This window comes from Doryrhamphus excisus, linkage group LG20 (genome assembly GCF_037039965.1).
Source record: "Doryrhamphus excisus strain RoL-2023G ecotype Guam linkage group LG20, RoL_Dexc_Guam_v1.1, whole genome shotgun sequence".
In the NCBI taxonomy this organism is placed as follows: Eukaryota; Metazoa; Chordata; class Actinopteri; order Syngnathiformes; family Syngnathidae; genus Doryrhamphus; species Doryrhamphus excisus.
In genome coordinates, this window is record NC_136376.1 from 3,264,697 (window position 1) to 3,287,749 (window position 23,053).

The following is a 23,053-nucleotide window of genomic DNA, read 5'->3' on the forward strand; positions in this document are numbered from 1 at the left end:
CGAATGCTATCTGAGCAGCATATGAAAATGCTCGAGGACGGCCTGTGAAAGAGTTGCTGAAACGTCGCAAACCCACCAGGTCAAAGCAAAGGACGCAGCAAACAAAAGAGGCGCCCACGCGCCGGTAATACAGATGAGGTGCACGGGGCGGATAAAAGCGGGGTATTAATAGAACGCTCTGTCAGGTGGTGCTGCATCAAGGCCCGCTTGTCTGGCCGCCATCACTGGATTAATAAGTCACAATGATGCTAATTAGCCTCTGAAGCTGCTCCGTGTTTCTACCCGTTATCGTGGCAAAGACGATATTGGCTTTGGGAGGTTTGGAATGACATAAATATGGCCTCCACTGGAATGGTGTGAAGTTGTGGGATTGTTTATGACACACGGACAATTTGTGCTGTCTTTAAAACATTTGCAGCATTTCTTGGTATCCTGGCTTTTCAACTGTATTAAACTGCACGGCGGACGAGTGGTTAGCGCACAGACCTCACAGCTAGGAGACCCGAGTTCAATTCCACCCTCGGCCATCTCTGTGTGGAGTTTGCATGTTCTCCCTGTGCATGCGTGGGTTTTCTCCGGGTACTCCGGTTTCCTCCCACATTCCAAAAACATGCTAGGTTAATTAGCGACTCCAAATTGTCCATAGGTATGAATGTGAGTGTGAATGGTTGTTTGTCTATATGTGCCCTGGGATTGGCTGGCCACCAGTCCAGGGTGTACCCCGCCTCTCGCCCGAAGACAGCTGGGATAGGCTCCAGCACCCCCGCAACAAATTTAGCCATACTGTATATATTTAGCCAAACAACATAAACTGTGATTGGTTGGTGATCGGTCCAGGGTGTACCCCGCCTCTCGCCCAAAGACAGGTGGGATAGGTTCCAGCACCTCTGCAACAAATTTAGCCATACTATATATATTTAGCCAAACAACAATGCTACAACATAAACTGGGATTGCTTGGTGATCGGTCCAGGGTGTATCTTGCCTCTTCCCCGAAGACAGCTGGGATAGGCTCCAGCACCCCCTTGACAAATTTAGCCATACTGTATATATTTAGCCAAACAACATAAACTGTGATTGGTTGGTGATCGGTCCAGGGTGTACCCCGCCTCTCGCCTGAAGACAGCTGGGATAGGCTCCAGCACCTCCGCAACAAATTTAGCCATACTGTATATATTTAGCCATTCAACGATGCTACAACATAAACTGTGATTGGTTGGTGATCGGTCCAGGGTGTACCCCGCCTCTCGGCCAAAGACAGCTGGGATAGGCTCCAGCACCTCCGCGACAAATTTAGCCATATTGTATATATTTAGCCAAACAATGATGCTACAACATAAACTGTGATTGGTTGGTGATCGGTCCAGGGTGTACCCCGCCTCTCGGCCAAAGACAGCTGGGATAGGCTCCAGCACCTCTGCGACAAATTTAGCCATACTGTATATATTTAGCCAAACAATGATGCTACAACATAAACTGTGATTATATGGTGATCGGTCCAGGGTGTACCCTGCCTCTTGTCGGAAGACAGCTGGGATAGGCTCCAGCACCCCCGCAACAAATTTAGCCATACTGTATATATTTAGCCAAACAAAATAAACTGTGATTGGTTGGTGATCGGTCCAGGGTGTACCCCGCCTCTCGGCCAAAGACAGCTGGGATAGGCTCCAGCACCCCGCGACAAATTTAGCCATACTGTATATATTTAGCCAAACAACGATGCTACAACATAAACTGTGATTGGTTGGTGATCAGTCCAGGGTGTATCTTGCCTCTTCCCCGAAGACAGCTGGGATAGGCTCCAGCACCCCCGCGACAAATTTAGCCATACTGTATATATTTAGCCAAACAAAATAAACTGTGATTGGTTGGTGATCGGTCCAGGGTGTACCCCGCCTCTCGGCCAAAGACAGCTGGGATAGGCTCCAGCACCCCGCGACAAATTTAGCCATACTGTATATATTTAGCCAAACAACGATGCTACAACATAAACTGTGATTGGTTGGTGAACAGTCCAGGGTGTATCTTGCCTCTTCCCCGAAGACAGCTGGGATAGGCTTCAGCACCCCCATGACAAATTTAGCCATACTGTATATATTTAGCCAAACAACATAAACTGTGATTGGTTGGTGATCGGTCCAGGGTGTACCCCGCCTCTCGCCCGAAGACAGCTGGGATAGGCTCCAGCACCTCCACGACAAATTTAGCCATATTGTATATATTTAGCCAAACAATGATGCTACAACATAAACTGTGATTGGTTGGTGATCGGTCCAGGGTGTACCCCGCCTCTTGCTCAAAGACAGGTGGGATAGGTTCCAGCACCTCTGCAACAAATTTAGCCATACTATATATATTTAGCCAAACAACGATGCTACAACATAAACTGTGATTGGTTGGTGATCGGTCCAGGGTGTACCCCGCCTCTCGCCCAAAGACAGCTGGGATAGGCTCCACCAACCAACTGTGATTGGTTGGTGATCAGTCCAGGGTGTATCTTGCCTCTTCCCCGAAGACAGCTGGGATAGGCTCCAGCACCCCCACGACAAATTTAGCCATACTGTATATATTTAGCCAAACAACGATGCTACAACATAAACTGTGATTGGTTGGTGATCAGTCCAGGGTGTATCTTGCCTCTTCCCCGAAGACAGCTGGGATAGGCTCCAGCACCCCCACGACAAATTTAGCCATACTGTATATATTTAGCCAAACAACATAAACTGTGATTGGTTGGTGATCGGTCCAGGGTGTACCCCGCCTCTCGCCTGAAAACAGCTGGGATAGGCTCCAGCACCCCTGCAAAAAATTTAGCCATACTGTATATATTTAGCCAAACAACGATGCTACAACATAAACTGTGATTATATGGTGATCGGTCCAGGGTGTACCCTGCCTCTTGTCGGAAGACAGCTGGGATAGGCTCCAGCACCCCCGCGACAAATTTAGCCATACTGTATATATTTAGCCAAACAAAATAAACTGTGATTGGTTGGTGATCGGTCCAGGGTGTACCCCGCCTCTCGGCCAAAGACAGCTGGGATAGGCTCCAGCACCCCGCGACAAATTTAGCCATACTGTATATATTTAGCCAAACAACGATGCTACAACATAAACTGTGATTGCTTGGTGATCGGTCCAGGGTGTATCTTGCCTCTTCCCCGAAGACAGCTGGGATAGGCTCCAGCAACCCCTGCGAGGATGTGAGGATAAGCGGTAGAAAATGAATGAATGAATAAATGCCATAAAATGGCCTACCCCTTATTGTTGACATGCTAACAATGATGGCATTCTGCACTATAAATAATACACCAAAAAATACTATATTTTAGGTTATTAGGGTAGGGGTGTTATTCATGAAATACTCATTTTTCTTTTTTCGTTTCTTTTACAGAAGAGTAAGAACCTCTTCTGAAAGTGTTTCCTTCCAGGTAAGATCCAATGCTAAAAAAAAACTAATGTCACATTATAGTCACCTTGTATGTCCTCCTTTTTGGTGTCTTCCCACCACAGGAGAGACCCACCAGGATCCAAGCAGTGGAGCAGCGGTGTGCCATCATGCTAAAAAAACAAAAAAAAAACACAAAAGAAAATCAATGCCATCTCTCTCTGGGACATGGAGAGCAGCCATCGTCATCATCTCTCCATCATTGTCTAGACACCCACTCCGGGCCCCAGCCGGGGGGGGGGGGAACAAGCCGGGCCCGTCTGTTCGTCCAGTTCGTTTGTCCAGCAGCCATTGCACGTCCACAGAGACAGAGATGCTCCGTCTCCTCTTCTTACAGCAACTGACATTATACGATTACTTTAAAGGGGAAAAAAAAGAATAAAATAAGAAGCATCGCTGGACTGTGTGGGGACGCCGGAGAGGTAAAATGGTGGAGACCTTCTTTCATGATGTCAGAGAGACAGAAATACAATGAAATAAAACACACACGTAAAAAAAATAAGCTTAAAATGATCAATCCTAGCCAATGGGAAAGTGTTGTGCAGAATGAATATACTATATATATGTATATATACACATATATACATATATATACATATATATATATGTATCTACAACTATATTACTATGATTGTTTAGTGTGTGTTTACTTTTCAGCTTTGCGTTATTTTTTTATTGCACTACAATAATCTAATCAGCACATTATTGGTTTCCATTGCACACAAGTAAGTAAAGTCACATCCTATCAGGAGGATACTTAAACGTCTGCCGTACGATGTAAAACATACCTCTATGTTTTTTTTTTTCTCTGCATTTATTTTTATACCATATTTAAGGACACTTTGACTTACTTGTATTATTAAAGTCGGCCCTCTGTCTGTTATGGTGGCTTGTCATGACTCTGGAGAATGCCAGCCATCACTGGACGCAACAGGATGACATACTGGTAAAGCAGTTGGGCAGTGCATTCTGGTTTGTGACCGCTAGAGGGCGGTAAAAGGTTATTCCCCCCACTGAGGGGCGCTGTCTTCTTAGAAGTCGGTTTAAGACGTTGGGATTTTTAGAGTTAGTTCTCTATTTAATTATTCCTTTAGTTTTTTTTTTTGTACTTTTTATTGTTTTAATTCGTTATATGCACTTTTTTTCATTTCCCACACTTTAATGTTACAAAAAAAAACAGGCTGTCTTTTGACATTATACAATTTATTCCCTGGCTGACTTTTTTCTCATTTTTATTTTTTTACTCTTTTTAAAAAAAATAGTTTTCCTTTGCTTTTTATATTAGAATGGGTCATTTACTTTTTACATTTTTTTCCTTGATATTTTTCTTCATTATTTTCAAATTTCTTCATTTATTTTATTTTATATATTTTTTTAAACCTATTTTTCATTCAGGTTTTTTTTATTTTACAGCATTTTTTCAGCATTTGCAACTATTTTTATTTATTTTTTCATTCTTTTTATACACTTTTTTTTGCTTCCTTTCATTTTTTCAGTGCAGGCAATTTTTTGATATTATAAATTTTATTACCTGGTTTACTTTCTTCTCATTTAATTTTTTTTCCTTTTTTGAGAAACATTTTTTTTCACAATTTTCCACTTTTTTTCTTACAATGTTTTCATTAAAAAATAGAAATATATATATATATATATATAATATAATTTTAAATATATTACCAGAAATAGATATAATTATTATGGTATATAGCATTACATATGTTATAACTATTAATTATAATAAGATAATAATAATGTGATTTAAAAATGCAAACTGAAAGGGAAGAAAGCTTGACACATGATTGGCTGAAAACGTGTAAAATGAAAATAGAGAAATACCCCCCCACGCACACACACACACACACACACACACACACACACACAAGTATATTAAAAAAAAGGAGTACACAATAAGCATAGCCAATAGGAAAAAGGCCTCCCAATCTTGAGGAGGGACAAGGGTGGTGGGATTCAAACTAAGTCTGAAGGCTTTCCAGTCAGTGGAACACTTTCACACACACCCACGTACACACACCCACACACACACACACACAGACACTCACACACTGAGAGCTGAGCTATGGTCTCACTGTCTTCAAGCTGTGGAGCCGCCCTCTAGAAGCCAAGAAGAAACAAAACAATGACAGACAGCTTAGAAATCAAAAAGCCTGAGGATACTACAGACTTTGTTGTCATGGAAACCGGAGCCTGGCAGCGGACACAAGGACCGCCGATGGTGGAATGACCTGCCCTGACCGCATCCTCCACACGCTACCGTCACGCTGTGCAACTGTGCTGAGAGGTACACGCACCCGTCACTGTAATATACGCTCCTTTTGGCGCTTGAACGCATCGCAAGCAAACAACACTCACTGCCAAATAATGCTCCATTTGGCTGACACTAGAGTCTTAAATTGGATTGACATACTCGTTTAGGGCTACCAAGTTGGAGTTGTGGGAAGTTAGGATTCCATTACTTTACAAATTTGGTAAGAGTTAAGCCAAAAAGACATTTAAATAATCGGTTTTAATCATGAGATGATCCCACGTAGACAAAGCGATCAAAGATCCTCTACATGACCAAAGCACTTGTTGTTTTAAGGACCGACTGCAGAAAACAAACCAAAAAAATGCTAGTTAAAGATCCCCTAAAGTATATGACAAGAGCCGAGAACCTACTGCAAAAAACAGTCAAAGATCTTCTATGTACTTTACTAGAGGGCTTGGCTGTTTTAGGAAATTTACTGCAAAACCAATACTCAAAGATCCTCTATATAACAGAAGTGCTTTGCTGTTTTTAAAGATCTACTGCAAAAAAAAAAAATGCCAGTCAAAGATCCGCTTTATGAACCTACTACAAAAAGACAAGTCAAAGATCCTATAATAATTCTTTTTACCAATCAAAGATCCTCAATATAACAGAAGCACGCTGTTATTTTTAAGGACCAACTTCAAAAATGCCGGTCAAAGTCCCTGTAAATGATAGGAGCACTCTCGGTGTTAAAGACCTACTGCAAAAAAAACCCACACACCAGTCAAAGGTCTGTTTTTAAGAACCTACTGCAAAAAGACAAGGTCAAAGATCCTCAAAACGTCAGTCACCCTCCAGAAAAACTAGTCAAAGATCTTCTAAATCGTAAATGGTATGGCATTGTTTTGCTTTTTTTGGAAATCTACTGCAAAAAGACTAGTCAAAGATCCTCTATTAAATATGAAGCTCTGTTTTGAAGGACATATGCCACAAAAATCTAGTCAAAGAGCCTGTACATGGCTGTTGTTCCTTGCTGGGTTTTGGAATGTGTTGTCAAAGATCCTCTAATTGGCTGAAACACACCACACATACCGACTTTTTCATCCAGTACCAAACGTCAGTCACCCTCAAGAAAAACTAGTCAAAGATCTTCCATATCGTAAATGGTATGGCATTGTTTTGCTTTTTTTAGGAATCTACAGCAAAAAAAAACGAGTCAAAGATCCTCTATTAAGCATGAAGCTCTGTTTCGAAGGACATATGCCACAAAAATCTAGTCAAAGAGCCTGTACATGGTGTCCGTGCCCTGCTGGGTTTTGGAATGTATTGTCAAAGATCCTCTAATTGACTGAACCACACCACACATACCGACTTTTTCATCCAGTACCAAAAATATTTGCGTTTTGGATGAAACTTCAATGACAGTCAGCAATAATAGTTCATCGATTTTTAAATGTGGTGAAATTTAGACCATAAAGTGTAAAATGTCCTCGCTACAGCCAGTGGGTCTTCTTCGTCGTTCCACAGGAGGGTGTAAATCAGAGCAATCTGTACGGTCTTATTGAGGAACTCAAGTGTGGGCTTTTCGGATTCTCACCACGTCGGCCACCCAGACCCTAAAACTCCCCTCCACCTTGAAGGTTCCAGGAGGTTGTGTGGATAAAAGTGTCAGGCTAAATGGCTGTCATTAGTGGCTGTTGATGGTTGGGAATTAGTGTTGTGAGTGAGAGAATTAGTGTGTGATGACAGTCGGGGGAAAAAGACGACACATATAAAAAATATATATATATATATATATATATATATATATATAAATGTGGTTTGTGTGGGCGCTTCGACATTATGAACGCTTTAGGGAGTTTGCCTTCTGATCCGTCTTACTGCTGCCGTGACTGCACCACCTTGTACAGTCGGCGCCAACGTTAAGACGAGGATTTAGCCAGCACTCTGACACGTTTGCAACACAAAACAAGCCCTTTTCCTCAACGCTTAAGACTTTAAAAGTGGAGTTTGATTGGAACTTTTTCACACGTGAGAGTTGCAATGCACTGCTTTTGGGGGGGCTTTACAAAAAAATTAAATTTGGGCTTTTTCTTGTATGGAATCACTCCTCTTTATTGCTCTGTGGTTCTACCATATCTTACATATTGTGTGGAAATATAGTAATAGTAATAACTATAAAAGCAATCCTCCCTTGCTAAATGTACTGCAAAAAAGGTCAGTAAGGATAATTCATAATACCGCCTACAGAGAACGTAGGGGTGCTGGACCCTATCCCAGCTGACTTCGGCTGAGAGACGGGGTACACCCTGGACTGGTGGCCAGCCAATCACAGGGCACATATAAACAAACAACCATTCACACTCACATTCATACCTATGGACAATTTGGAGTCGCTAATTAACCTAGCATGTTTTTGGAATGTGGGAGGAAACCGGAGTACCCGGAAAAAACCTACGCATGCACGGGGAGAACATGAAACCTCCACTGTACAGTACAATAATAGTTAAAATCTAATTTATTTTAGTTTTATTTAGTTAATACCCGGAGAAAACCCACGAATGCACGGGCAGAACATGCAAACTCCACACAGAGATGGCCGAGGGTGGAATTGAACTCGGGTTTCCTAACCACTCATCCGCCGTGCAACCTATTTTATGGCAAAGATACATAAAATTAATCTAGTAAATAATACATACAGTATATTGTACCTCTAATGTTTTCACTTAAAAATAATAATGGTGCCTGGTAAATAATAATTGCGCAGTAATTTCAGTTCAAATAATCGATAATTGTAATGTAATTGTAATAATTCAATAATTGAATAATTTTTTGGAATGTGGGAGAAAACCGGAGTACCCGGAGAAAACCTACCGTAAAATCTAGTATGTAACAGGACCAATCTGCTTTTTTTAAGGACTCCACAAATGAGTTAAAGATGCTCTATATGCACTACAAAAAAAATTCTAGTCCAAGAGCCTCTACTTGGTTGGCAGGAGCCCTTTGCTGTGTTTTAGGGATATACAGCAAAAACGCTGGTCAAAGACCCGCTCTATGACAGGTGCACTGCATCTTTAAAAGGACCCACATCAAAAAGTCAAGTCAAAGATCCTAGAAAGGACAGGGACCATCTGCTGTTTTTTGGAATGTGCTTCAAAAAACACGTTTTTTCCAAGTTTTGACGCAAAATGTCATTTACGGGCTGTATGAGTTGTGTTCTGGATGAACAAAAGTATACGGACACATGGACAAGATACGGACAAGATTTTAAGAGTGTGTCTGTGGGAGGTTTTGTCAATTTGTGATGTCACAGGCCACCAATTTCTGGTCTGCAGGCTCAGCATTCATTCATTTTCTACCGCTTTTCCTCACGAGGATTGCGGGGGTGCTGGAGCCTATCCCAGCTGTCTTCGGGCGAGAGGCGGGGTACAGCCAATCACAGGGCACATAAAGACAAACAACCATTCACACTCACATTCATACCTATGGACAATTTGAAGTCGCTAATTAACCTAGCATGTTTTTGGAATGTGGGAGGAAACCGGAGTACCCGGAGAAAACCCACGCATGCACGGGGAGAACATGCAAACTCCACACAGAGATGGAGGAGGGTGGAATTGAACCCTGGTCTCCTAGCTGTGAGGTCTGTGCGCTAACCACTCGACCACCGTGCCGCCCCAGGCTCAGCATGTCTGCTGAAAATGTTTAATGGGGTTAAAAGTCAAAGTTCTTAAGGTCTTCCACACCAAATTCATCCCAGCGTGACTTTTCATACACATGCAAACCGTTCCCTCATCGAGGAATCGACCGAAATGTATTTTCTGATTTAAGCAGACAGCTGAAACGAAATTCCATTAAAGCGAATCAAATTCCAAATACGAGCCAAGATTGAATGCGGCGTTAATCGCTGTCGCTTCATAGCGGCAAACAAGCTCCAACTGGCGGTCATCCACTCCATATGGCAGCTGAAGCCGAGGCGTCGTCCTGGATTCTCCTCGCCACTTTAGACTGGACTCGAGCTCGATATCTGCGAGTCATTATCAAGATGGATTGCGGTGACAAACGGCTGTCCAAACCGCTGACAGAAACCTCATAAAGATGCTGGAACATCAAGAAAAAAAAAACCATCCATCCGTCCTGAGTGTTAATGCTGATAATGACATGGTTCCTCTATGCAGTTGTGTTGCAATTAAACACATCGTGTTGTGTTTTTTTTGGGTGTCCTTTAACTGTGGACGTGGATTTGTAAAGCAACCTGTAGCAATATTTTAATGCTTTGATGGAAAAAAAAAAAAAAAAAAGATAATATGTTCTTGCGTCCAGCCCAGCCGTCTCCCTCACTCTCTCTGGTATTTGGTTCTGGTATTTGTAATTTCATTACAGTCCTCCATTTTGGAAGCAAGGTCTGCCACACTTCAGTGAAGCATGTCCCCCAAAGTATTTGTGGTTTCTCTCTCGCAGCAGTCCCAGCACAAAGATTGTTTACGGGGGCGATATTAGTCTCTGGCGCAGACGAGAGAGAGAGAGGTCCGCTTCACTTTCAACCGCAGTCTCCTTCCGTCGTCGGCGGCGGCGGCGGCGGCAGGACGTTGGAATAATTAGGGCAAGCGTCAAGGAGACACAGAGCGAGAGTTCATGTTAGTCTGTGTGGGGGGGGGGTACAGTCGTGGTAAGAGACCCCAAACCTCAACATCTCCTTGTCCCGTCCTTCCTACTGTCTCGTTACGCCAAAGGTTAACCACCCCACCTCAGTGCTCCAAAGCCTCAAATGAAGCCTCAAGTGGTTTTGCAGCAGAATTGATGGTGGGAGCTTGTCAGGACCGGCACTATCAGGCCCGGTTTTTGGACGTTGGAGACAGGAAGCTCTTTGAAGCCATCCGTCACGTCCTCCCGTTAGCGTTTCTCAGAGTTAATAAAGGTAGAATCACCAGAGTCACAAGAACGGTGGATCTTGCGGAGTGGTTCCTCCTTAGAGGTTCTTCAAGGAATCAGACATACAAGACTGTTAGCTTGGATTGGATGGATGGTTGGAGGTTGGATGGAAGCCATAACCACAAAGATACTGGTTCTGGACGGGTGACACCGAGGACTCCGTAGATGAGTGACAGGTAGAAGCAAACATCTCAAGGTTTCCTCAAGGTTTCCTCAATGTGTAAAACAGAAAATTCACGGGTCTCAGTGCCAATGTCCCGTAGGACCACAAAGTATCCCATGAGCCATTTCAACTGCAGTATCAGAACTATATGAAGGGCTAGAAATCCAGGAAAGAGTTTTCTGTGTAGGATGGCCGGGTTCTCCCTGATAGAGATAAGCTGAGAAGCACTGTCATCTTGGAGAAACTTACAGTACAATAAGTAGTACCAATGTACCAACATCACATATTTATACTTCTGATGTGACGTTTAATGACTTGTTTATGTTAATCCTGGTATTTACCACAATGGCAATACTATAAAGTAAAGAGTTTTAGTGTTCGGAATCCTTTCCTTTTTAGTTACATATTGAGTCACACATGGAATTCAAGGAATGTGATGACTGCATGTATGGATAAAATCCATAAAATTAAATAGTAAGGCCACAAAATTACACGAGTACAGTCATTCCTCATTTACCATGGTTGATTGGTTCCACATTCTACACTCCAGACTTCGAAATAAGATTCTTATTCATTCATTTTCTACCGTTTTTCCTCACGAGGGTCGCAGGGGGTGCTGGAGCCTATCCCAGCTGTCTTTGGGCGACTGGTGGCCAGCCAATCACAGGGTACATAAAGACAAACAACCATTCACACTCACATTCATACCTATGGACAATTTGGAGTCGCTAATTAACCTAGCATGTTTTTGGAATGTGGGAGGAAACCGGAGTAACCGGAGAAAACCCATGCATGCACGGGGAGAACATGCAAAACTCCTGGAATTGAACCCTTGTCTCCTAGCTGTGAGGTCTGCGCTGTAACCACTCGACCGCCGTGCAGCGTTTCTAACATTATTAGAAACCTCAAATAGTAGACACAATAAGACATATTATAAACTCACATTATTATTGGTAGAGTTCCTTGTTGTCCTTTATTTACTTCCTGTTCTGTACAGTACTTCCTATGGTGGCTATTGTCTCAGCAGTGTAACATTACTGACACCTAGTGACCGGTGTAGAATACTACATATCTTCACAATGTCTTTGAATGGGTCTTCTGGATGACTTCATCTAGCCGTTTTTATGTGAGAAAAAACTTAATTTATGCAACAAAAAAAATACATAAAATTTGCTTTATTTGTTTAATTTGTGACTATCATGAGACAGCAAAATTCGAAGTGACTGGTATAGAACTCACATTACTATTGGTAGGGTTCCTTGTTGTTCTTTATTTACTTCCTGTTATGTACAGTACTTCCTACGGTGACTATTGTCTCAGCAGTGACACCTAGTGACCGGTGTAGAATACTACAAATCTTCATAATGTCTTTGAATGGGTCTCCTGAATGCTTTCATTTAGCTGTTTTTATGTGAGAAAATACTTAATTTAGGCAAAAAAAAACAACATAAAATTTGTTTATTTGTTTAATTTGTGACTATAGTTTTTTTTGTGGTCACTTTTATATTTATATTGTTATTCCTTGTTTTATTTTTATCCTTTTCCTTATTTTTAATTTCTACAAAATGCACCGTGGAATTGCACTCAAATTTCGTTGTACGCAATACAATGACAATAAAGGCGATTCAGATTCTGATATAGTGAAAAAGCAAAATTCAAAGTAACTGGTATGGATGCGGGCAGCACGGCGGTCTAGTGGTTAGCGCGCAGACCTCACAGCTAGGAGACCAGGGTTCAATTCCACCCTCGGCCATCCCTGTGTGGAGTTTGCATGTTCTCCCCGTGCATGCGTGGGTTTTCTCCGGGTACTCCGGTTTCCTCCCACATTCCAAAAACATGCTAGGTTAATTAGCGACTCCAAATTGTCCATAGGTATGAATGTGAGTGTGAATGGTTGTTTGTCTATATGTGCCCTGTGATTGGCTGGCCACCAGTCCAGGGTGTACCCCGCCTCTCGCCCGAAGACAGCTGGGATAGGCTCCAGCAACCCCCGCGACCCTTGTGAGGAAAAGCGGTAGAAAATGAATGAATGAATAGTTTTTACCAGATGTGAATATGTCCAAAAAAAATATCACAACACGGTGCTTTTTTCCAAGCATTTGCTATAAATAATAAGGCATTTAAGCCGTATGGACGATGCTGACGATGGAGCCTCGGTGCCTTGGTGGCACGCCCACACAGCTGCCATGACATCAGGATCAAGAGCAGCATTAAAAAGGAGTCAAAAGCCAAAGTGGCTTATGATAAAGTCATTTGTTCCACGGTGGGGTTATTAGAGGGTCACCGAAGGCGAAGACGACTTCCACATTTTACACGGTGAAGAGCGCTTTGTGAATAAGCCCACTCACTCCGTGGCCTCCGGGCACTTTGCTTCCCTGTCATGCGGTCCTTTTCAGGAACGACATCTGTTCAAAAGATGCTTGGGCCAAAAAAAAAAAAAAAAAAAAAAAATGGTGCTCTAGCCGAGCTTCACACTGGAAGACGCCGCATCAGTCGTGTCGTTGTGATGCGAGGATGAAACAAACAGTCGGAGAGATAGCGGGTCGTTCTAAGTTCAGTCATCACAATAGGATATATCAGCAAAGAGAATAATAAAGGTGCTTTTTCACCCCTAATGGCATACAGATGGAACTTTCCTATGCTGGTTTACATATCTGCGGCATAGTTCATGACTAAAGTAAGCAAAGCGCTAATTATTTTAACAATAAAGTCAACTTCCTCTTCTCGTTATGGGTGTTTAAGTTCATCCTTTGATGGGAGGGTTTTGTTTATTTTTGCAAGGGAGTTGAACGTCAATGGAAATGTAAAGGTGCTTCACGTGACCACACATCATTAAAACGATTAAAACGGTCTTATGGTATTTTTTAAGCAGTTTTTATAGCTTACAAGTAAAATTGCATGTTGATGCTGGAATTTAGTAAAGAAAGTACTATTAGCAAACCCAACTGGGACCGCTCTATTTTGTGTGTCTGTAGCTTTAATGCTAATAAACAGTGTATGTTGTGTACTATGTACTATGTGTACCACTTTTTACACGTACACTACAACTCTACACTTTCCCGACGTAATTAATGCAATATATCACATACAACAAGCAAAACTAGCATGGCTACCATAACAGTCACGTCATCATGCTAGGTTAGCTTAGTCACTGAAGAGTCAAAAGATCTTGCCAGATTAAAACGTAAAGATTTCTCGTTCACAAAAAGTCTTCACTTACCCGACGTAATGAATTCAATATATTACATACAACAATATCACATAAAGGAGTGAAACAGGAGGACGCAAACGTTAGCAAAACTAGCATGGCTACCATAACAGTCACGTCATCACGCTAGGTTAGCTTAGTCACTGAAGAGTCACAACATCTTGCCAGATTAAAACGTAAAGATTTCTCGTTCACAAAAAGTCTTCACTTGCCCAACGTAATGAATTCAATATATTACATACAACAATATCACATAAAGGAGTGAAACAGGAGGATGCAAATGTTAGCAAAACTAGCATGGCTACCATTACAGTCACGTCATCACGCTAGGTTAGCTTAGTCACTGAAGAGTAAAAAGATCTTGCCAGATTAAAATGTAAAGATTTCTCGTTCACAAAAAGTCTTCACTTACCCGACGTAATGAATTCAATATATTACATACAACAATATCACATAAAGGAGTGAAACAGGAGGACGCAAACGTTAGCAAAACTAGCATGGCTACCATTACAGTCACGTCATCATGCTAGGTTAATTTGGAATTTAATTTGCTCTACCTATAGTCCTTAAATTCATCATAACTTCTAATCTCCATCACAAATTAAGTTCATGCTAGCATGGCTATGCTAGCATTAGCATCATGCTGGGTTAGCTTATTTGCTTAAAAGAAAGAAAATGATCAAACTTACAGCTCCCACGTATGTAGGAACGTTTGGTGGAGCGCCAGGCGTCATTTTAAGATGTGTAGCGAAGCCTGCTTTTTCATCCTAAAAACATAGAACTTAAAAATTTCACATTTGGTTGTAAAAAACAAGCTCTAGGAACACACATAATATATATATATATATATAATTTTTATTTTTAGTTTTATTTTTATATTTTATATATATATTTTAGAACAATACATATTTTTTTTAGAATATTTTTATTTTTATTTTTATATTATATATATATATTTTAGAACAATACATATTTTTTTAGAATATTTTTATTTTTAGTTTTATTTTTATATTTTATATATATATTTTAGAACAATACATATATTTTTTTGAATATTTTTATTTTTAGTTTTATTTTTATATTTTATATATATATTTTAGAACAATACATATATTTTTTTAGAACCAAAAAACTAAAAACAGGCTTTAGGAACACACATTATATATATAAATATATATATATATATATATATATGATATGAAATCAGTAAAAAGTGACATACTATTGGACCTTTAATGACCAAAAATACAACTTACCACTGAAACTGTTGCGTTCATGACCGTTGTCTCTTTCTGTTCCAGAATGCTGTGGAGAATAACCATCCCAGTCATACTGGCGGGAGTGCTCTGCATCACCGTGGAGACCAAAAAGCCCCGCCCCCAAGGCTACATCCCGTCCCCGTACAAGACGAAAGGGAACCTATCCTCCGAGCGCCACCACCGGCTACTCCAGCAGAAGCCCGAGGTGCTCTCCTCCAGCCGGGAGGCCCTGGTGGTGACGGAGCGTCGCTACCTGCGCAGAGACTGGTGCAAAACCCAACCCTTACGCCAGACCATCAGCGAGGAGGGATGCCGGAGCCGCACGGTGGTCAACCGCTTCTGCTACGGCCAGTGCAACTCCTTCTACATCCCCCGGCACGTGGGTTCCCAGAGTCGAGGAAAAGGTTCCGGGACCGGAAGAAAAGGCAACAATAAAAGCCAGGAACCGTTTCAGTCGTGCTCCTTCTGCAGGCCGCACCGCGTCACGCAGCTCACGGTGCAGCTGGATTGCCCTGACCTGCAGCCGCCTTACCGACACCGCAAAGTGCAGAGAGTCAAACAGTGTCGCTGCATGTCGGTGGATGTGAGCGGACATGGAAAGCTGTGACGGCGGAAGTGGGAATGCCGCTGCGTAGAACTGCTTCCTGTACCTCTTTCAATGAAACACACAATACTGCAACACTGATTGAAGACTATATGACATGGTGGTACTTGGTTTGGACTAGATGTTGACTTTACAGCCTTGTAGTCCAAAACCACAAAAAAAAACTGTTGGAGATGTTTCCTGATTTTATCTTGCTTTTCAGTGTCCTGAATGCAACACGATATGTTGTTACTGTTTGGACACAAGACTGCGTACAAAAGACAAAAAAAAAAAAAAACATACAGCTCAACTTGTCACCAGGATTTGGTGGGAAATTAAGCAAAGTTTTGTCAAAATATGATATATTCTACCACACAGCTCAGAATACCAGAATATCATTTTCATACAGGGGTGTAACGATATGACGTAATCACGTTTTGGTACGTACCAAATGTCAATTTGGTTTCTTCTGGTTGCAGTAAGGGAATACAATGCAAAACAGATTTTTTTTATGTTTTAATGGTAAGATTTTAATTATATTTAAAATGACACCTAAAATGCAGTTAATTAATAATATTAATTAATTCATAATTTTTAAAATTAAATTATAATTTTTTTATAAAAAAATAAATATAATTTATGTTTTAATGGTAATGTTTTAATTATATTTAAAATGACACTACACAAAAATTATTTAACTAATAATATAATTACTCAATTTATACATTTTTATATTACATTATAAATTATTTTTTCTTGAATACAATTATAAAAAAAAAAAAAAATTATTAAAAAAATAAATAAATAAATTCCTTATTGCCCAAATCAGGGTTCAGAAAACTTTTTGACTCAAGGGGCGCATTGATTTAACAAAAAACTAGCATATTTTACACATATAATAATTCTAACAGTCCACCTGGAATTATTCTATCTGTAAAAGTGTCATGCTATCTGCTATATGTGCTTGTGAAAATATATTTTTTTTAATAAAAAAGCTACCTAAACCATCAAAAGGTTGGCTCAAACCAGGTTGTGTGTTGTATTATACACTTGGCGGGCCGAATGTGGCCCCCGCGCCGTAGTTTGCGCACCCCTGGCCTAACTGTATAAATTCTCCAAAGATAAAGTTGTACTATTTCATTAACATAATCTTATGTTAATCTAAACCAAAATAATTAATCTAATCTGAAATTAAATAAAAAATTATATGACAATGTCCAAATTATCCAAATATTCAAAACAAAACAAAAATTCCTTTAAATATGTAACTTCTTAGCATACAGTATCTACATTGGAATGTTTTTAGCCATTATACCAAATTGTGGGTTTTCAAGCTCTGGCCTCCCCTTGGCATCATCACTACTGCATGGACACCTGCTACAAAGTCATGTGTCCCGGGTGGGAACACTGTACACTTGGGTACCGTACCGTAAATCTGTTTACATGTACCGTTCCACCCCTATTTTCATAACATAACATTCTTTTTGAATTGAGAAGCTCCCTTTTTGTCCATGTGAGAAGAGACCGTCCATGTTTAGTCAAAGTGCAATGCAATATGTTATACAGTATACACATTTTATCTTTGTGTGCATATGTGAAAAATACAATATATGAATAAATCTATTTCATGTGAATTTATAAATAATTTTTTTTTTAACAAGAAAAAAAAAATTACACCCAAACTAAAATGTAAATAAATTCTTTTATTCAATAAATATCTTTTCACCGTCAAAAACATATACGGAATGTCAAATGTCAAATCACATGATGCTCGTGTTTGGTTAGCATATCACAATGTAGAGCTGCAGAGGATTTAACGCATAAAGCAAATGCTGACAGTGATGAATTAAGCAATAACACCGTTTAAGAGTGAGTGAGGAGGGGGTGGGGGGTACGGCCTTAAGGGGGACGCGAACGTAGCCGAGGAGGTGCTGAGCGCTGCTACCGGGATATGAAGTAGTCGACGATACGAAAGTGAAAGAATTGCAACTGATACGTCTCCGAAGTCCATGTTGCACATCACTTATGTGTGTGTGTGTGTGTGTGTGTGTGTTAAGGCACTGTCAAGGAGATCTACACCTGTTATAAACTGTTGGTTTACTGCTAAAACCGGCTACACTAAAAGTCTGCATATGGCTTATGAAATACAACGTATAAAACGTTGCTAGAAATTTGCAGAGAGCATTTTCTGGCATCTAGTTTTAATCCCCTCGGCTTCAGTTTGCTGCATGTAATAATTCAACAAATGCTGCCAAAGAGGAGCCAAAGTTTCATTTTTCTTCCACCGGCGATAAGAAAGTTTAAAAAAAAAATGGAGTAAAAAATGTGTGATTGTACTTGCACAGTAGACTCGCTGATTAGTCTTCTCTGTTTTACATCTTCTGGCCCAGCTTTGCTTTCTGTGGAGCACAAACAAACAAAAGCCTTTTTTTTTTTTTTTTCCACAGGAGACGACAATGCAGGAGAAAAAGCAGACATAAGACAAAAGAACGATGACGTACGATTCCAGTTGCATGTTTAGGTTTGACATTGTAGGAAGATTTCTCCTTGGCTTGTTTGAAACACTCCTCCGCCATTTTTAACCTGAGATAAAAAGATAGAAATAACAGAAACATTTACAGATTTACAGATAAACTGATGCATACTGGAAATCATACTCTACGTAATAAGACATCATACGTAGCCTACTGCGTTTTTTTACTTTGCTTGTGTGAACCGCAAAGGAGGATTGAGGCCCACACTGAAATACACAGGAAATACTAATAAAAAAAATACAAGTCATAATATGATGTCGAAAATGTTGCAATATTTCAAGAATTTGCTAAGAATTAATTGAATGAATATTCACAAAATAGTTACAACCAAAAATGATCGCAATGTCAATAATGGAATACTAATTTTACCATTGGAAAGTGACAACATTAGGAGGAAAAATGCAACACATTTTATGAAAAATAAATTCACAATATTTTATATACACAAAAATATATTACACTGAAAATGTATTAAAATAAATTAATTAAATGAAAAAAATTAATGTCAAAATATCAGGAACAAAAGAGTCATTTTTGCTAGAATAATAATATTAGGAGAAAAATAATATACATTTCTGAATAAATAATTAAACATAAATTACATATGTAAAATCAAAAATATATAAATATATTATTGAATATAATGTATGATAATTATAATATTAATATTATTATATTAATATATTATATTATTAATATATAATATTATTATTAAATATAATATAAATATGTACATCAAAAATAATTGATTTATGACTAAAACAATACATTTTCAATACATTTAATTTACTTGTAATATTGCGATAAAAGACTAATGTCAAAAGAAAAAGGAAAATTATGCAATATTTTAAGAACTTTATCAAAATTTTATGACATTTACTACAAAAATCCAAGAAAATAAAACAAGTGAATTGTTGTAATATTATGACGGGGAAAAAATTGTCATAACTGTAAGAAAATAAGCCCATAATTTAGGTAGAAATGTATGCATATTTCGCTCTTTGTTGACTTGGTGCTCAGGCCGTTGAGATAGTGATGATTGTTATTGTTCATTACACATGAAGTGACCCAAAAAAGGCCAGCATTGTTAGTCCAGTGAACGGCGTCATGCCACGTCTAACACGTAAACAATACGGAGGCCGGTTTGAGCTACAGTGATATATATATATATATATATATATATATATATATATATATATACAGTGAAGAAAATAAGTATTTGAACACCCTGCTATTTTGCTATTTCTCCCACTTAGAAATCATGGAGGGGTCTGAAATTTTCATCGTAGGTGCATGTCCACTGTGAGAGAGATAAACTAAAAAGAAAAATCCAGAAATCACAATGCATGATTTTTTAACAATTTATTTGTGTGATACAGCTGCAAATAAGTATTTGAACACCTGTGTATCATCTAGAATTCTGACCCTGAAAGACCTGTTAGTCTGCCCATTAGAAGTCCACCTGCACTCCATGTATCATCCTGAATCAGATGCACCTGTTTGAGGTCGTTAGCTGCATAAAGACACCTGTCCACCCCATACAATCAGTAAGACTTTAACTTGTAACATGGCGAAGACCAAAGAGCTGTCCAAAGACACCAGAGACAAAATTGTACACCTCCACAAGGCTGGAAAGGGCTACGGAGCAATTACCAAGCAGCTTGGTGAAAAAAGGTCCACTGTTGGAGCTATCATTAGAAAATGGAAGAAGCTAAACATGACGGTCAATCTCAATCGGAGTGGAGCCCCATGCAAGATATCACCTCGTGGGGTCTCAATGATTCTAAGAAAGGTGAGGAATCAGCCCAGAACTACACGACAGGACTTGGTCAATGACCTGAAAAGAGCTGGGACCACCGTTTCCAAGGTTACTGTAGGTAATACACTAAGACGTCATGATGTGAAATCATGCATGGCACGAAAGGTTCCCCTGCTTAAACCAGCACATGTCAAGGCCCGTCTTAAGTTTGCATATGACCATTTGGATGATACAGAGGAGTCATGGGAGAAAGTTTTATGGTCAGATGAGACCAAAATAGAACTTTTTGGTCATAATTCCAATAAGCGTGTTTGGAGGAAGAAGAATGAAGAGTACAATCCGAAGAACACCATCCCTACTGTGAAGCATGGGGGTGGTAGCATCATGCTTTGGGGGTGTTTTTCTGCACATGGGACAGGACGAGTGCACTGCATTAAAGAGAGGATGACTGGGGCCGTGTATTGTGAGATTTTGGGGAACAACCTCCTTCCCTCTGTCAGAGCATTGAAGATGGGTCGTGGCTGGGTCTTCCAACACGACAACGACCCGAAGCACACAGCCAGGAAAACCAAGGAGTGGCTCCGTAAGAAGCATATCAAGGTTCTAGCATGGCCCAGCCAGTCTCCAGACCTGAACCCAATCGAAAATCTTTGGAGGGAGCTCAAACTCCGTGTTTCTCAGCGACAGCCCAGAAACCTGACTGATCTAGAGAAGATCTGTGTGGAGGAGTGGGCCAAGATCCCTCCTGCAGTGTGTGCAAACCTGGTGAAAAACTACAGGAAACGTTTGACCTCTGTAATAGCAAACAAAGGCTACTGTACCAAATATTAACATTCATTTTCTCAGGTGTTCAAATACTTATTAGCAGCTGTATCACACAAATAAATTGTTAAAAAATCATGCATTGTGATTTCTGGATTTTTCTTTTTAGTTTATCTCTCTCACAGTGGACATGCACCTACGATGAAAATTTCAGACCCCTCCATGATTTCTAAGTGGGAGAAATAGCAAAATAGCAGGGTGTTCAAATACTTATTTTCTTCACTGTATATATATATATGTCCAAGCGTATGGGCTGTTCCCAACCCACAATCAGAAACCTGCATGAACGTTTGGTCTAAGAGCCAAACTGAGAGTTGCCATGATGGCTAAGGGCAAAGTGCAAAGAGTTAATGTTTGCAAATGTGTTTGTATTCTTTCCTCCCTTCGATGTGGCCTCTCCGAAGACGACAACTACATCGCCAGTCAAATCTTCGCTTGGCATAATGGACCAATTTGCTTTGTGTTGACATGCGTCGTTATCAGTGTATCCATCACAGCACCGAGAGCCAAGTGGATGCTGCGTGTGTTCTTTTCATTACAAGGGCGAGGACAAAGATTTGGGTCATTTCATGTCTTTTTCCCTTCATGAATGTCAATGACCGTGATAGGATCTTCACAAAGCACAACATGTACTATTAAGTTATTCATGAGTGGCTCTGGGCACCGTGGTGAACGTACAACGCTGTGGGAGATGGAATGACATTTGAAAAGGTAAAAGTCTTACCTTTCTTAAAACCAAGGAAAACAAATACAGGACGGAATTACAGTAAGGTCCAATATCTCTTAAAAAAATACGTTTTCATACTTACATAAAAATCAAAATTAGGGGTGTCCAAACTGCGACTCAGGGGCCAGTTGTGGTACCTAACTGGTTTTTAATAGCCCTCGGCACATTGTAAAAATACAATTATACAGGGAAAATAAGCAGTGATTTGAAGGGAATAAAGTCAAAATACTTGGGGAGTAAAGTTCTAATAACGACAGATAAAAGTCGTCATCATATGAGCAAATATACTGGAATTTGACAAGAATAAATTCAGAGTATTATGAGGGAAAATATTTTAAAAGCATAGCTTTAAATATTAAAGAAAAAAAGGACCTTGTTTAAAAAAAATTAATAAATGTGGAATTAGGTTGGAGGAAATTATTATATCACAAGAATAAATTCAAAACAAACAGTGGAACCTCAGTTAGCATCCAAGGGAAAAATATATTAGAAGCATAACTTTAAATATTAAATAAAAAAAATGACCTTGTTAAAAAAAAAAACTTAATAAATGTGAAATTAGGTTGGAGGAAATTATTATAACACAAGAATAAATTCAAAACAAACAGTGGAACCTCAGTTAGCGTCCGCCCTGGTTTGCGTATTCCTCAGTTAACAAATAAAAAGACAAACGTTTGACTTGGTTTGCATGCATTCTCGGATTAGCAACCAAAATATGGCGCATCTCGATGTAACACACTGCATGCGTTATCATCAGAATAAAATCACAAGAATAAATTCAAAACAAACGGTGGAACCTCAGTTAGCGTCTGCCCTGGTTTGCATATTGCTCAGTTAACAAATAAAAAGCCAAACGTTTGACTTGGTTTGCATGCATTCTCGGATTAGCAACCAAAATATGGCGTTATCATCAGAATAAAATCACAAGAATAAATTCAAAACAAACAGTGGAATCTCAGTTAGTGTCCGCCTTGATTTGTATATTGCTCAGTTAACAAATAAAAAGACAAACGTTTGACTTGGTTTGCATGCATTCTCGGATTAGCATACAAAATATGCTGAGTGCATGAGTTACATCACGCGATGTTATCAGCGGTTGACACATTTTTATAGTCTTATATATATATATACATCTATATACGTGTATATATAGTCTCTAGCGAATGTAAGGCAGCTAGCATTAGCATGGGAATAATTTGTGTAAACTCACCGCTCCTTCAACATCAGCTTATTCTGCTTTTTCCACTGCTCTTTGAAATCCGTGGAAAACTCGTGCCAAATGCTGAACAGGGTGCTGGGAGAGACCTCCTTCTCGCCTGCTTTGGGTTTGACCGAGAAGGACACGCTCAACTCCAAGAAGCTGACAAGGAG

General features: G+C 39.8%; 3 protein-coding genes across 3 annotated transcripts in view; 2 read left to right on the top strand and 1 right to left on the bottom strand.

The window, feature by feature from the left end:
• Positions 1–4,330, top strand: part of rgs7a (regulator of G protein signaling 7a) — a 67,481-nt gene extending 63,151 nt beyond the window's left edge. Inside the window, exons 17-18 of the mRNA XM_058059005.2 lie at positions 3,394–3,430; positions 3,513–4,330. Of these exons, the coding sequence (XP_057914988.1) occupies positions 3,394–3,414 (21 nt within the window). The 3' untranslated portion in view covers positions 3,415–3,430; positions 3,513–4,330. The remainder of the gene's footprint in view (positions 1–3,393; positions 3,431–3,512) is intronic.
• Positions 4,331–5,288: 958 nt separating this feature from the next.
• On the top strand, positions 5,289–16,422 carry grem2a (gremlin 2, DAN family BMP antagonist a). The gene is made up of 2 exons (XM_058059007.2): positions 5,289–5,746; positions 15,300–16,422. The coding sequence occupies exon 2, from the start codon at positions 15,301–15,303 to the stop codon at positions 15,862–15,864; it is 564 nt and encodes a 187-aa protein (XP_057914990.2). The 5' UTR covers positions 5,289–5,746; position 15,300; the 3' UTR covers positions 15,865–16,422.
• Positions 16,423–17,568: 1,146 nt separating this feature from the next.
• The window catches only part of fmn2a (formin 2a), a 43,440-nt gene continuing 37,955 nt past the window's right edge, over positions 17,569–23,053 (bottom strand). Inside the window, exons 16-18 of the mRNA XM_058059004.2 lie at positions 22,893–23,042; positions 18,342–18,423; positions 17,569–18,239 (exon numbers count right to left, since the gene is read on the bottom strand). Of these exons, the coding sequence (XP_057914987.2) occupies positions 18,213–18,239; positions 18,342–18,423; positions 22,893–23,042 (259 nt within the window). The 3' untranslated portion in view covers positions 17,569–18,212. The remainder of the gene's footprint in view (positions 18,240–18,341; positions 18,424–22,892; positions 23,043–23,053) is intronic.